Source organism: Macrobrachium nipponense, chromosome 40, assembly GCF_015104395.2.
Source record: "Macrobrachium nipponense isolate FS-2020 chromosome 40, ASM1510439v2, whole genome shotgun sequence".
Lineage (NCBI taxonomy): Eukaryota > Metazoa > Arthropoda > Malacostraca > Decapoda > Palaemonidae > Macrobrachium > Macrobrachium nipponense.
This window is the reverse complement of record NC_061101.1, coordinates 3,280,334-3,296,628: the sequence shown is the minus strand read 5'-3', so window position 1 is coordinate 3,296,628 and position 16,295 is coordinate 3,280,334. Positions and strand designations below refer to the sequence as shown.

Below are 16,295 nucleotides of genomic sequence, written 5' to 3'. Positions count from 1 at the left end.
AAAGCAGGGGAGAGAGACATACATGACCGTGAATCTCGGAGGCCCAGCTGATACTGAGCTGCTATCAGGCAGTTCAATACGCAGTGGTTGAGCCTGCTGACTCGTCATCCTGAGTTGCCAGGTAATCCATTATTCCACGAAGGAATGCGTTCGGCTAGAACTACCGAGCATAAAAGATATGCTCGGGCAATTATATTTAGGCGAAACGAATCTCGGTAAATATAAAAGTTGAAATGGTGTTGTCGTGACAAAACCATAAGTATATAAAAATTGAAACTGAAACTCCTGGGAGGTTGCAGGGCAACCCCGAGTTGCAGTCAATTAGAATACTTCTCGTCTAAGTCGCAATCCGTAGATAACTAGGATATGCGCCTACCCCTCGGACAATTCAACTGCTTAGCAGAATCATGTCGCGAGTGAATATACGTAGTATATTTGTAGGATTCTGAACAACGATCTCCATCCTAAATTCTTTCCTTCAAGAAAACAAAATAAGGATTGGAGATCGACACCTTCGTTCTCTATCAAAGAGATGTGAGAGAAGTCTTCCTCGAAGGAAAGCTTCAATGGTGAACAGAATACTAAGACGATATTTCAAGCCAAACTGGATATTCCCGTCCGATCTCCTCTATTCCAGGTTGGTCGCCTACTGTGAGATAGTTTCTTTCAGCAGCAGTCTTCTTCACAATGCTAGAAATTCCAGGAATTCGAGCATAGGCGAGGTTCCCGATTATCGTGTAACATATCGGGGGATTCTCGTCTCGCTCACTTTGGACCGTGGTCTTGCGTAAGTGTTTTGAAGATCGTAAAAAACTCGAACACTCTGAATGCGCTAGAAATTCCGTAGAATTCTAAGCAGTCTGCGAAACCCCCACCGAATTCGTCAAACGATATCGGCTGGTGGTCCCTCTCGATTCCCGTAGAAATCGAGAATGGAGCAGGATTCCTCCTCAACGACCGGGGCTTACGTCAGGTAGGACCCGAAGGTCCCCCCGGTAGCGCAGTCCCGAACGTGGGATCCTACAAAGAAATCTCTGTAGGATCCTTCCCCTTTCCCTCGTAGCCGTAAGGAGAGAGGAATGGGGGAGGAATTGGATACTCGCTCGCCTTCCCAGTGGAACTAGCAGTTGGAGAAGAGTAGGAGCAGCCATCGCCTTGCGGCGATGGCCTCTCAGAGTCTGGGGAAAACAAACGTATCGTCAGGAGAAAAACGTTTTCCCGCGGGAGGGTTACGAACTCTCACTGTAGGTAAGGGTCTGCCGCCACTGTGAACGTCGTTATGGGTGGGGCTGATCGACACCTGGACAGGAGAGAGCCGATTACCGTCCTCCGACTCATTCCAGTCCTCGTCGAGGTCGAAACCTCTCAGGAGACCGAAGGAGTATTTAAATACGGTGTCCGAAGACACGTAGAAACGCCGCTGTCGCAGTAGAGGAGGTGGAAGTAGCTTGATCGACCGGCCAGAACTGAGAGAGCCTTCTTGTCCGGAGACGAGAGACACTGGTTCGAGAACAGAATCGGCAAGCTCCGATCGCGGCAGACCCCACCGTCGTTTGGGTTCCCTCTCGGGCCCCAAAACGACTCGAGCAGAGACGTGGGCTCTGCTGGTGGGAGCGGCAATCCTTCCGCAGGGTCATTATGCTGACGAATCAGCTTAATGACTTCTGCAAATTCCTCTGTATCTCGGGAGTAACCGCGTCTGCGGAGTAGGACCGTCCAGTCCTCCAACAAGAACAGATCCCGAGATACTCCTCCTTCAGAAGGAGGAACAGCGGCAGACCCCTGACGGTCGCCTCCAGCTAATTGCGCGTAGTCCTTGGTCGGTCCTAGAACCGTGCCTGGTCCATACGGCGTCATAGCGGGATCGCGAGCGGCGCACCTCTCGCGATCACTCATAGGTACCTCGCTCCTCCCGGTGTAGCCCGAGGAGGTTGAAGGTACAGGAGAGGCAGACCTGACGCCTCCCCCCTAGCTCGCTGGAGCAGGGACCAGCGTGCTTGGAGGGCTGCTGCTGATCGTCAACCCGCCGGTGGGCGATCGAGCAGCAGGCCTAGCCTTGCCGCTCGCCTGGGGCGAGAGGCTTGGCTGAGAACGTCGACGCTGATCTCTAGCGTCAGGCGAAGCTGTTGCTGGTTACCGTCTCCGCCCGGTCCCGATGGGAGCGGCGTCAGGTGACCTGCTAGGCTCGCTGTCGCGGTGAGACCGGCGAGCGTCCTCTCGGCGCGTCGGGAAGCCGCTGGTACCAGCCGTGGCTGGTACCGACGGCCGCGGGGACCCCTTCCTCGCCTCAACCCGTGGCTGTCAGCGACCGTCACGTCAACCCGAGCAGCCAGCTGGTCGCTGCGAGAGCGTCCACTGGCCTGGCGAGAGTTGTCTGCACGACACTCGCCAGTCTTCTGCTCCGCGCTTCGGTCTTGGCGGCGAGCGAGCTCGGGTGTCAAGACTTTCTTTGGCTGGACGGTCTCCCGCGGGGAGACCGTCCACTCGGTACTTCTCGCTAACGAGAAGCCGAGGCGGATCCTGGTTTAGCGGCAGAACCGCTTGAACCAGGCGAGGAAGTGCCAGCCGAAGCTGGTACTCCTCTGGTCCCCGTCTTCTTCTCCTTGGTAGAAGAAAAGACGGGCCCTGTTCCCGAGGGAGCAGGAGGACCAGCAGAAGAGCTCCCCGAATCGCCGGAGCGAGACGGGCCCTTAGAAGGTCCCGAAGGAGCCTTCTTAGGGGGGGGGGAAAACCCAAAACCCGGGTTACCAGCTGGTCGCTGCAAGAGCGGCCGCTGGCCTGGCAAGAGTCACCTGAGCGTCTCTCACCAGCCTTCTGCATCCGTGCCGCGTCTTGGCCGCCGAGCGAACTCTGGCGCCGAAACTTGGCTGCACGGTCTCCCGAGGGAGAACGTACACTCGGGATCTCTCGCGAACGAGAGACCGAGCCGGAAACCTGGCGTAGCGGCATCGCCGCTAGCACCAGGCGAGGAAGTACCAGAGCTAAACCGATACTCCTCTGGTCCCCGTCTATCTCTTCCTTACGGAAGGGGTGGGGAGACGGGCCGCTCCCAACGAGGAGCAGGAGGACCAGCAGAAGGACCCCCCCGTCCCACCGGGGTGGGACGGGCCCTTAGAAGTTCCCACGAAGGAGACTTCTTAGGGGGGAAGGCAGCCTTCTTCTTCTTCGGCTTATGGGCCTTAGAAGTCGAAGGGAAGAGGCAGCAGCAGACGATGAAGACGAAGATGACAGCTTCTCTTCTCTTCCTCGTCAGCTCACGCAGGACAGTCGTCAGGTCCTCCATCCAGGCCGGAGCCGGGGCTATTGCCGAAGCAACACGGCCCGACTGCACCTGTCGGAAGGACCTGGGACTGGGGAAGACACACGTGGGCAGGACCAGCATGGACAGGCACAGGAACCAGGAGCGACAGGAACAGCAACCAGCTCAGGAGCGGCAGGAACAGCGGAAGCGGTAATAGACCAGAAGGACAGCCAAGCCAACAGCAGGGAATCACATCAGCGGCAGGTACGGCAGGCCCAGCGATCGCCTCGTAGAATCATCGGCAGTCAGCGGAACCTGGGTCCTGGCGGCCGGTCCAGGGGCGAGCTGCTGGAACAGCGGAAGTCTGGGGCAGGCAAACACGAAGAAAACAGGCGGCGGCGCAACCCCCACCTCGGTACGGCTGCGGCCCTAGTAGCGGCAGACGGCGTCATCGACACAGCATGGGGAGTGTAGACCAGTAGGGGGGGAGCAGCATAAGCGGCCGTGGTAGTAGTGGAGACCGCCCCAGACCTCGCTAGACGCTGCAGCAGCCCGTGGATGCTAGGCACGCCCCTGCTCCGCGGTGGTCCATACCTGTCCAAGGTCGTCTCCCACGGATGTAGCACCTGCGGTAACATAGATAGATTAGTAAGAGGGGTTCCCTCACGCACGGGGGGAAGACATGCCCCACCCCGAACGCAAGGAAGACCCCAAATACAAAAATACAACGAAGAAGCTGAGCGGGGGGCAGGAAGGAAGACGAAGAATCGGATACCAAGGGAGTCGCAGGAGAGCTTTCCGACGACTTCCTGGCAGACCTTCGCTTCCCCTACCCCCGCACAGCAGTGAAAAGTAATATGAAAATGAAACAGAATACTGCCCTTGCGATTCACTCATAGAACTTAAAGGGAAAGGGGAAAAAATCAATTCCCGGGTAAGAACGGAAACTTGATTCAATAATATGATGCTATCATAAAATATATATGAAAATGAAACAGAATACTGCACTTGCGATTCATTTTCACATAAAAAAATCGTAAGGATCAATTCCCGGGTAAGAACGAAAATTGATCCAAATTAAATTTCATGCAAATAAATAAATGAAAATGAAAAGAATATTGCAATTGCGAATCCACTTTCATTGCATTCTATTATACAAAATTAAAAGGCTCGTGCCGAGCGCAATCACACTCTCGGTAACGAACGCACAGGGGCAAAAATGTAATGAAAAGAGTACTTACATTTTCAATTACACACTTTCGCCCAAAATACATGACGGCGCGAGCGCGCCCGCCCTCGGCACCGAGACATAATTCAAGGGTTCAATTCATGAAAAGAGAGGAAATCGCCGCATCTACGGCGATAACTCCATGTTGGTTCATAATTAAGTAATGAAAATGAAAACAGTGTACTTACAGTTTCATTTTCAAGTCAAACAAACCATTAGTAGAAAACACAATATAAACAAAGCATACGACGATGAAGCGGGCAGAGAGCGATGACGAACACGTCCTTCACACCCACGGCCGAAAGCAAAAGTGATTTGTTTACCTCCCAGTCGCGCGGCGCGCGACTGTCGGACAAGCAGTTAACTACCGTTCTCCCCTTGTTCGAAGCTTACGACCGTTCCAGCTGCCGCTAGCTACTTCCTATTGTTAAAGGACCGATGGTTTGTATTACGTATCGGAACAACTCAAGATTCTAAACCTGTGCTTACAAATGACTGAAAACGCTAACCGCCATTTCATTGCTGTCCGTTGTGCAATGAAAGCGGGGCGTTCTTCAGTAATGAAACACAGGGGAGTGCCGCTTGAAGAACTGCTTCTCATGGGCTGAACGTTTGGAAGTAGAGCTGGCAGGTGTGGGAGTAGGCGATGTCTTTCAATACATCTGCTAATCCGGGGTGAACAATGAACAATTGTACACCTCCGAATACAAGATATTTTGAGGACAAACTCGATTCCGCATCATTCGCATTATCGGGATACGATGCAGCAAGAGACTATTACAGAATTCTGTTACCGTGCGGTAAACAGAAAGATGAGAGTCGAATAGATATCTCTGTTTAAAATTCTCGCAATACCGAAGACGATGAATACTAGCGTTTCACAGCAGTAGATGGTCATTCATGTATGAGAGAATCCCCGTTAATCAGAGACTTAAGTCCGTGATTGTTGGCAGAGATACGGTTGTTATTCAATCCAAGCAGGTGAGAAAGACATAAACAACCTTCTATATCAAAGCGGCAGCTGATACTGAAATGCCTCGGGCAATTCAATACGCAGTAGCTGTCGCTGGACTCGTCATCCTGAGTTGCCAAGTAATCCTTTCCACGAAGGAATGCGTTCGGCTAGAACCACCGAGCATAAAAGATATGCTCGAGCAATTATATTTAAGCGAAACGAATTTCGGTAAATATAAAAGCTTAAATGGTGTTGTTGTGACAACACCATAAGTATATTAATTTGAAACTGGAAACTCCTGGGAGGTTGCAGGCAACCCGGGTTGCAGTTCAATTAGAATACTTTTCGTCTAAGTCGCAATCCGTAGAATAACCAGGATATGCGCCTACCCCTCGGACCATTCAACTGCTTAGCAGAATCATGTCGCGAGGTTAATATACGTAGTATATTTGTAGGATTCTGAACAACGATCTCCATCCTAAACTTCTTTCCTTCAAGAAAACAAAATAAGGATTGAGATTGACCACCTTCGTTCTCTATTAAAGAGAGTGAAGGAGAAGTCTTCCTCGAAGGAAAGCTTCATGTGAAACAGAATACTAAGACGATAGTTCCAGCCAAACTGGATATTCCCGTCCGTTCTTCTCTATTCCAGGTTGGTCGCCTACTGTGAGATAGTCTTCTTTCAGCAGCAGTCTTCTTCCTAATGCTAGAAATTCCAGGAATTCGAGCATAGGCGAGGTTCCCGATTATCGTGTAACATATCGGGGATTCTCGTCTCGCTCACTTTGGACCGTGGTCTCGCCTAAGTGTTTGGAGATCGTAAGAAACTAACACTCTGAATGCGCTAGAAATTCCGTAGAATTCTAAGCAGTCTGCGAAAAACCCCCACCGAATTCGTCAAACGATATCGGCTGGTGGTCCTCTCGATTCCGTAGAAATCGAGAATGGGGCAGGATCCCTCCTCAACGACCGGGGCTTACGTCAGGTAGGACCCGAAGGTCCCCCCTGGTAGCGCAGTCCCCAAGGTGGGATCCACTACAGAGAAATCTCTGTAGGATCCTTCCCCTTTCCCTCGTAGCCGTAAGGAGAGAGGGAATGGGGGAGGAATTGGATACTCGCTCGCCTTCCCAGTGGAACTAGCAGTTGGAGAAGAGTCTGGGAAAACGTATCGTCAGGAGAAAACGTTTTCCCGAGGAGGGTTACGAACTCTCACTGTAGGTAAGGGTCTGCCGCCACTGTGAACGTCGTCTGGGTGGGGGCGGGGCCTGATCGACACCTGACAGGAGAGAACCGATACCGTCCTCCGACTCATTCCAGTCCTCATCGGTCGAAACCTCTCAGGAGGACCGAAGGAGTATTTAAATACGGTGTCCGAAGACACGTAGAAACGCCGCTGTCGCAGTAGAGGAGGTGGAAGTAGCTTGATCGACCGGCCAGAACTGAGAGAGCCTTCTTGTCCGGAGACGAGAGACTCTGGTTCAAGACAGAATCGGCAAGCTCCGATCGCGGCAAACCCACCGTCGGTTTGGGTTCCCTCTCGGGCCCCAAAACGACTCGAGCAGAGACATGGGCTCTGCTGGTGGGAGCGGCGATCCTTCCCCCCGGTCGTTGTGCTGACGAATCAGTGCAATAACCTGGGTAAAGTTACTCTGAATCTCGGAAGTTACAGCGTCTTGAGGAGTAGGACCGTCCAGTCCCTCCAACAAGAGCAGCTCCCAGGACCCTCCTCCTTCAGAAGAAGGGCCAGCAACAGATCCCTGACGGTTGCCTCATCACTTGCGCGTACGTCCTGGTTGGTCCTAAGACCAACCTGGCACGTGCGGCGTCGTGACGGGATCGTGAGCGGCGCATCTCTCACGATCACTCCTATATACCTCGCTCTTCCTGGCGTATGCCGAGGAAGTTGAAGGTATCGGAGAGACAGAACTGACGCTACCCCCTCTCCCCCTGACGGTCACCTCCAATCACTTGCGCGTACGTCCTGGTTGGTCCTAAGACCATACGTGGCACGTGCGGCGTCGTGACGGGATCGTGAGCGGCGCACCTCTCACGATCACTCCTAGCTACCTCGCTCTTCCCGGTGTAGCCCGAGGAAGTTGAAGGTAGTGGAGAGACAGACCTGACGCTCCCCCCGCTCGCTGGCAGGACCAGCGTACGTGGGGGGCTGCAGCCGATCACCAACCCGCGGTGGGGATCGATCTGCAGGCCTGGCCGTGCCGCTCACCTGTGGCGAGCGGCTCGACTGAGAACGTCGACGCTGATGTCTAGCGTCAGGCGAGCTGTTGCTGGTTACCGTCTCCGCCCGGTCCCAATGGGAGCGGCGTCAGTGACCTGCTAGGCTCGTTGTCGCGGTGACCACCGTGGCGAGCGTCCTCTCGGCGCGTCGACCACCGCTGGTACAGCCGTGGCTGGTACGACGACCGCGGGGACCCCCTTTCTCGCCTAACCCGTGGCTGTCCAGCGACCGTCACGTCAACCCGAGCAAGCCAGCTGGTCGCTGCGAGAGCGTCCACTGGCCATAGCGAGGGAGTCGTCTGCACGACACTCGCCAGTCTTCTGCTCCGCGCTTCGGTCTTGGCGGCGAGCGAGCTCGAGTGTCAAGACTTTGGCTGGATCGGTCTCCCGCAGGGGAGACCAGTCCACTCGGTACTTCTCGCTAACGAGAAGCCGAGGCGGATCCTGGTTTAGCGGCAGAACGCTAAAACCAGGCGAGGAAGTGCCAGCCGAAGCTGGTACTCCTCTGGTCCCCGTCTTCTTCTCCTTGGTAGAAGAAAAGACGGGCCCTGTTCCCGAGGGAGCAGGAGGACCAGCAGAAGAGCTCCCCGAATCGCCGTGAGCGAGACGGGCCCTTAGAAGGTCCCGAAGGAGCCTTCTTAGGGGGGGTGGGGGAAAACCCGGGTTACCACTGGTCGCTGCAAGAGCGGCCGCTGGCCTGGCAAGAGTCACCTGAGCATCTCTCACCCAGCCTTCTGCTCCGTGCCGCGTCTTGGCGCCGAGCGAACTCTGGCACCGAAACTTGGCTGCACGGTCTCCCGAGGGAGAACGTACACTCGGGACTCTCGCGAACGAGAGACCGAGCCGGAACCTGGCGTAGCGGCATCGCCGCTAGCACCAGGCGAGGAAGTACCAGAGCTAACCGATACTCCTCTGGTCCCCGTCTATCTCTTCCTTACGGAAGGGGAGACGGGCCCCGCTCCCGAAGGAGCAGGAGGACCAGCAGAAGGACCCCCCGTCCCACCGAGGTGGGACGGCCCTTAGAAGTTCCCGAAGGAGACTTCTTAGGGGGGAAGGCAAAGCCTTCTTCTTCTTCGGCTTATGGGCCTTAGAAGTCGAAGGGGAACGATGGCAGCAGCAGACGATGAAGACGAAGATGACAGCTTCCTCTTCTCCTCTCCGTCAGCTCTCGCAGGACAGTCGTCAGGTCCTCCATCCAGGAGGGAGCCGGGGCAGTTGCCGAAGCAACAGGGCCCGACTGCACCTGTCCGGAAGGACCTGGGACTGGGGAAGACACACCGTGGGCAGGACCAGCATGGACAGGCACAGGAATCAGGAGCGACAGGAACAGCAACCAGCTCAGGAGCGGCAGGAACAGCGGCAGCGGTAGACCCAGAAGGGACAGCCAAGCCAACAGCGGGTAATCACATCAGCGGCAGGTACGGGCAGGCCCAGCGATCGCCTCGTCGTAGAATCATCGGCAGCCAGCGGAACCTGGGTCCTGGCGGCCGGTCCAGGGGCGAGCTGCTGGAACAGCGGAAGTCTGGGGCAGGCAACACGAAGAAAACAGGCGGCGGCGGCAACCCCACCTCGGTACTGGCTGCGGCCCTAGTAGCGGCAGACGGCGTCATCGACACAGCATGGGGAGTGTAGACCAGGAGGGGGGGGAGCAGCATAATCGGCCGTGGTAGTAGTGGAGACCGCCCAGACCTCGCTAGACGCTGCAGCAGCCCGTGGATGCTAGGAACGCCCCTGCCTCCGCGGTGGTCCATTGGTCCATACCTGTCCAAGGTCGTCTCCCACGGATGTAGCACCTGCGGTAACATAGATAGATTAGTAAGAGGGGTTCCCTCACGCACGGGGGGAAGACATGCCCCACCCCGAACCCAGGAAGACCCCAAATACAAAATACAACGAAGAAGCTGAGCGGGGGGCAGGAAGGAAGACGAAGAATCGGATACCAAGGGAGTCGCGGGAGAGCTTTCCGACGACTTCCTGGCAGACTTCGCTTCCCCTACCCCCGCACAGCAGTGAAAAGTAATATGAAATGAAAACAGAATACTGCCCTTGCGATTCACTTCATAGAACTTAAAGGGGAAAAAGATCAATTCCCGGGTAAGAACGGAAACTTGATCCAATAATATGATGCTATCATAAAATATATATGAAAATGAAACAGAATATCTGCCCCCCCCCCTCCCTCGATTTCATTTCACATAAAAAAAAAAATCGTAAGTTTAGGCATCAACCCCGGGTAAGAACGAAAATTGATCCAAATTAATTTTCATGCAAATAAATAAATGAAAATGAAAAGGAATATTGCAATTGCGAATCCACTTTCATTGCATTCTATTATACAAAATTTAAAGGCTCGTGCCGAGCGCAATCACACTCTCGGTAACGAACGCACAGGGCAAACATATAATGAAAAGAGTACTTACATTTTTCAATTACACACTTTCGCCCAAAATACATGACTCGGCGCGAGCGCGCCCGCCCTCGGCACCGAGACATAATTCAAGGGTTCAATTCATGAAAAGAGAGGAAATCGCCGCATCTACGGCGATAACTCCATGTTGGTTCATAATTAAGTAATGAAAATGAAAACAGTGTACTTACAGTTTTTTTCAGTTTTCAAGTCAAACAAACCATTAGTAGAAAACACAATATAAACAAAGCATACGACGATTGAAGCGGGCAGAGAGCGATGACGAACACGTCCTTCACACCCGCGGCCGAAAGCAAAAGTGATTTGTTTACCTCCCAGGCGCGCGGCGCGCGACTGTCGGACAAGCAGTTAACTACCGTTCTCCCCTTGTTCGAAGCTTACGACCGTTCCAGCTGCCGCTAGCTACTTCCTATTGTTAAAAGGACCGATGGTTTGTATTACGTATCGGAACAATGTCTATCTTTGCACCATTCAGATGCCACCTTCCTGGCTTCCTATGTAGTCACCATAGGCTCAGTTTTGTTTGATAGTGCCATCAGTGGACCTCATGCAGTGCATTGTAGGCATTACTTAAGGTTCTTAGCAGTGCGCCTTCAACCCTTAGCTGCATCCATTTTCGTTCCTTGTACTGAACTTCATTTAATTTTCTTCTTCATCTTACTTTCCACCCTCTCTTTAGCACTTGATTCATAGTGCAACTGCGGTTTTCAGTTTCACCTTTCACTGTCAATTTCCATTTCAGCACTGAATGACCTCATAGGTCCCAGTGCTTGGCCATTAGTCCAAATTCTATATTCAACTCAACTGTTACATCTTTGCATCATCCAGATGCCACCTTCCTGGCTTCCTATGTAGTCACCATAGGTTCAGTTTGTCTAACTACGTTTTCAGTCTTTATCTATCACTCTTCCGTAGTTTATACATTATTAGTACCTATGACTTCTATTAACATACGGCCGAGGCACAGAGCAGCTGCCAGCAGCCTTCCTTTTATTCCATTACTACTTTAAACTATGAAGGACCAGTGTTAATCCTATTTTATCACTTGACGTACTGTACAGGCTTTTTGTCTTTTTGCAAAATTAATCCTGAAGAGCACATGAATGTCCCTTCTTTCAAAGAAAGCAGGTGAAAGAGACTAAATAATTTCATATAAAAATTTTTTATTGTACAATCCTTATATCTAAAATTACGAATCTCAATGTATGAGAAATAAAATCAAACTTAAAATACAAAAATGATGATTTTGTAATGAGGTTTGTACAACAGTGAGGCTGAAAAGCAAACTCAAAACGTAGTGGTTCAAACATAACTGTGCACGACTTCCATATAGTCATATAAATAATGCCCACACCACTTTCCAAACTTCCCCAGTATCAAAACAAAACATGTACAAAATTTATCAAGAGGACAAAATACGGATCATAGGGATTACTAAGGTGCCATGCAACTACAAAGTAATCCTACAAAATTTCACTGGTAAAAGCCATCAGATTCAGACATTCATCCACTCTCTCTCAAAAGATACAATGCACAAGGTGAACTTTCATTCAGTTTAGCAACGTAAGGTTTCGAGCTAATTGTTACGTAAGAACATTATTCCGCTATTATTTAGTGCTATATAGTTTGTAGGTTTGGAAAACAAAAATTCCTTGAGGTAAGATACCCTAAGTTAATATTTTTTTTTACCCTGAAAACATCAAAGGGACAATGAGTGAGACATCATGCACTGGTAATTCCACTACAATAACATGATAATACACACATTAGCACGAATTCAGACTGGACGATGATGTTTTCCTTCAGTAAATTCTACTTCAGTGACCCTTGCTTACCGATAACACACCGACCGCGCTAACATCACACTACAACCCCTAATTAATAAATATGAATCAGTTGGAAAACAATCAAACCATAGTAATACAGAAAACCTGTGGATATGCTACATACCACCAATATACCAGTGGGCAAATCAGTACATTACTAGACCTGAGATTTGAACTGTTGTGGCCTCCAAATAATGCGAAGATCATGTTTTCTCTACGACCACGGTTTTGGAAGTTTGCATTTATAAATTGCAGTTTACTAGATAGGAAAAGTACTTAAGCAGTTTTCAAAACAAAGGACATGTTACATTGTAAAGTTATATACAGATGTTTAAATTTAAAAATTTACTCTCATTCTGCTGATAAAAGATCACACTTTGTAAAGTAGAAGAAAAAAAAAAAATACATTCTGTTACTCGTTTCACCCTTAGATGCCTGAAATGTAGTACAAACAAACAGCATATCTTTACAACATTGCTTTCAAGAACCCGTCTAAGAATTTGTTGTCTACGCCATTTGCATTTTAAAGTAATTGTTACTTCAGAATTTGAGTACTGAACCTGTACATTGTAAATTACATTTGAATAATTAGGTAGGCTGTACTGAAAATACCACATAGTACAATTTATATCTTGTTAGGGTTTTGCACCTGCTTTCTCACTGAATGGTAAAACTGATTGAACTGTTGATATATGCCCAAGTTTACGGAAAAAAAAAAACTATTAAAGATTACCAATATCTAATTCATGTAATTCGCCAAAGTTCTGATGTTATTCGAAGCATAAATACTTCTAATGGTAAAAAGGTCTTTGCAAAAAGGCAAATATTTACTTTAAGGAAAAAATGGAATACATTTTGCAACAATTATATATCCATTTTCAAGTCAAGCCATTATTTATTTTCTTTAACAACAATGCTGGAAATTGAAATTTATTTTGTTCTAAAATAACTATTGCAACAAAGATGCTCAAAATTGATTAAAACGTTTGCAGTCATGACAATTGTTCCTCCTATATTCAATGTCTACATATCCTTGATACAAAATCATATATACATATCAAGTACCAAGACTGTTTTGTTTAAAATTTCAGAATTCAGTAATGATTCTGGAAATATTCACTGAATGATCCTTATGAATAATTAATGAATACAAGCTTCTCATTCAGTAGTACTTGACCAAGAAATGTGAACAGTAAAAAGATGAAAAATTTATCATGGATTACTTGATGTTTTGATTATGAATTGCGATGGACTTGGTAGTCAACTTAGTTTTTTTTTTTTTTTTTTTGAGTTTCATGCAGAGCCAATGGCAATTTTTCAACTATAATGTTCACATATATTTGACCAATACTCAATCAATTTTCAGTGTCAGAACAACAAATATTTATGACAAGGATTACAGGGCTTTATTGAAATATTTACTGTTTATTTACTCCACAGAAACTTTTCATAATTAGCTGGTTCATGGAACATCTAAAGCTATTATAAACATTGTTATTTCATTAAACAGTATTGCAGCAACAGGAATTCTTTTCTGTGTCTCTTTCAACTATTCATTTCTCCACCTACGAAACTCAATGTAAAATATTACCAAGGACATAAAATTAAGACTCATAAATACATGTCTTTTAATTTTAATAGGGCAGGTATCACCCATGCCCTCATTTGGTAAACTCATATCCACTTCCTAAATAGAGAAACAAACAGTAAAAAACATTACAAAACTATAAAAAGAGCACGTAGTGCCTTGTATTACAATGAAATGGTTAACAATTCCTTCTTTAGAATATTATCGATCATTATTATAAGAAAAAGCTTTGATGATATTCTTTGAAGAGTACCTATTGATTCCTGTGACAGACTATTTTCCTTTTCTTTCATGTGATCAATTCCTGTCTGTCCCATTCATAAGCAAATGCTGGGAAATATGAAATGCATTCCAAGTAAAGTTCAAGTATGCCTATGGACATAATTTTACTAAAAATATTCTATCCTTCTTGGACATGGCAGTCCCTTCTCCCTACAGATATAGAAGAACACTGGGTATGAAAAATTGCAATAATGAGGTGTGTTGCATCCCAAATGCTAAAGAAATACAAAATAAAGTACAGTAAAAATCTGGCCACAATGTGTTTGAACGCTTGCCCTGCAAAAGCTATGCGACTGAAGGGTCTACACCTTGCCAACCTCAAACTTTTATATTTGAAGAGATGTGATCAGACACTCTCCAACTGAGGCGTGACGACACATCATGCAGTCTGCAATTCCAGTGTAACCTAGCCAGGGTCACAACTGTCAGCCTACTGAGATCACAGATAATGTTCCCTTTAATTGTATGTCGTATTCGCCTGCTTGCTCTTGGCTCCTAACAGGGTACACATATCTTTCGTTCCCCATGCAGCCTTCTTTTCTCTTCAATAGGGTGGAAATCTCATGGGATGTCTAACAGGATGTCCAGAGGAGAGTCTGCCCACACCTCTGGAAAAGTCTCAAGTTTTATTTTATAATATGTCTCTGATACTGGTTAAATACATACTTGACATGTGTTACACTCCTGCTTGTTATCAGCTGTTACACAACCATACCATTAAGTGCTCTTTCTCCTCACACCCACAACATGAACTGTCCTCCCTCTTCAAACACCTTATCGCATATTACGGATCTCCACTTACTGAAAAAGCCCTTTAGTGATCTAAGACAAATAGGACACTAATCTCTGGCTGACATCAAACACACAATGGATGGCCTGGGTTCTGCAGAGCTTGGGAATGTAATACATTGCATACATAATCTTACTAAATGTGAAAAAAAGACAACCCTATAGAAAACAAAATCAAAGGTGTTATAAGTATGACAATAACATTGAATAAAATCCTGCTTCTGTGACACATTCAACTGTGTGTGGGTACTGAAATCAATACCACACAAATACATACACATATTCAAAACTTCATGTTTATTGAATTCCTTCAGAAAACCTGATGAGCAAGCATCATGGGATGAAACAGCTAAGGGAAGATAAACAGAGAGTGCACAGCACAGGCCACAATCCACACTCACACTCTGAGAATCTCAAGACACTTGTTGTAACAGATGGCAATCCAGTCTGGTTGTGTGGCTCCCCACTGAATTTGGTTGATCTCTCCCTCAGCTGCTGTGTATGCTAATATTGGGTCTTCAATTGCTCGTGGCATCTGCTGCACGTCCCATATGAGAGCCTGATGATCATCACCTGTCACAGAGTAAATTTAAACTTATAAAATGAACTTGTTGAAATGTCTGCAGCATTATCTCTATTATAAATGTGCCATGCTCTCAAACTTTTATTCCTCACATTCTTTAGAAGCTTGACCTTAAGTCCATAGCCCCTACGGCTTGTTCCATAAGAATAGGGTTCATCCAAATATAAAAAAAAAAAAAAAAAAAAATATGAAGACTGGGGACGTCTTATCACATCACTCCGTTTATGGCTGTATTAATTTTTTTTTTTGTTTTTATAAAGTAGTACACTGCTAATAACAATGTAAGGTATTAGTATCATTAAAAATTTTTAGCAAGCAAGAAGCAATTGAAAAGTAAAATCATTGGAAATGAACTGAATTGCAAATGACACAACAAAAATACAATTTGGTTACTACTGTATACACATCGCTTCACATTTATCCTAATCCTCCTATTTAATCCACAGAAAGTAATGAAAATAAAGAAAGAATGCTAGAAAATATAAATTTTCTAAATATAGCATCACTAGTGAATATATTACCATCTACTTAAAAATGGAGACCTAACTACTGCAACAATTGATTTTCATTATAATGCACGATGACCGAATCTTAATCTGAATTTGTAATAAAACTAAAACACAAGTTTGAGGATTACTGCATGGTCCAATTCTGAAAAACCTTCAAGAGGGTCCTCTTGTTTCTGTTTACAATAATAATAATAATAATAATAATAATAATAATAATAATAATAATAATAATAATAATAATAATAATAATAAGAGAAATAAAATTTGAACTTACCAGCAGTACAAATATGGACTGAAGAATGAGGCGCCCATGCAATCCCATTGACACATGCTCGGTGATTATTCAGTCTGGCTACTGGAGTGCACGGAACACGTACATCAAGGATGATCACCTGACAATACAAGAAGCAGCTGAGTGATTTATTTTCATAAAAATCTAATTGGTGTTAATATGCATAAGAAATATGGCTTTAATGAATGTTGTGATATGATCTTTAAATTTATAACCTGTCTAATGACGTACTGCTAACTCTACCGAGATACTCTAAACAACTGCCGCCAGCAGTGAGTTAACTTTATGAACTGAGAGTATGATGTGGGATCAAGGAATTTATCCATCTTATTTTGGGGC

General features: G+C 47.1%; 1 protein-coding gene across 1 annotated transcript in view; it reads right to left on the bottom strand.

Moving 5' to 3' along the window:
- Positions 1-14,313: 14,313 nt before the first annotated feature.
- Positions 14,314-16,295, bottom strand: part of LOC135211885 (DDB1- and CUL4-associated factor 7-like) — a 40,715-nt gene continuing 38,733 nt past the window's right edge. The window contains exons 7-9 of the mRNA XM_064245105.1: positions 15,939-16,056; positions 14,974-15,145; positions 14,314-14,391 (exon numbers count right to left, since the gene is read on the bottom strand). Of these exons, the coding sequence (XP_064101175.1) occupies positions 14,328-14,391; positions 14,974-15,145; positions 15,939-16,056 (354 nt within the window). The 3' untranslated portion in view covers positions 14,314-14,327. The remainder of the gene's footprint in view (positions 14,392-14,973; positions 15,146-15,938; positions 16,057-16,295) is intronic.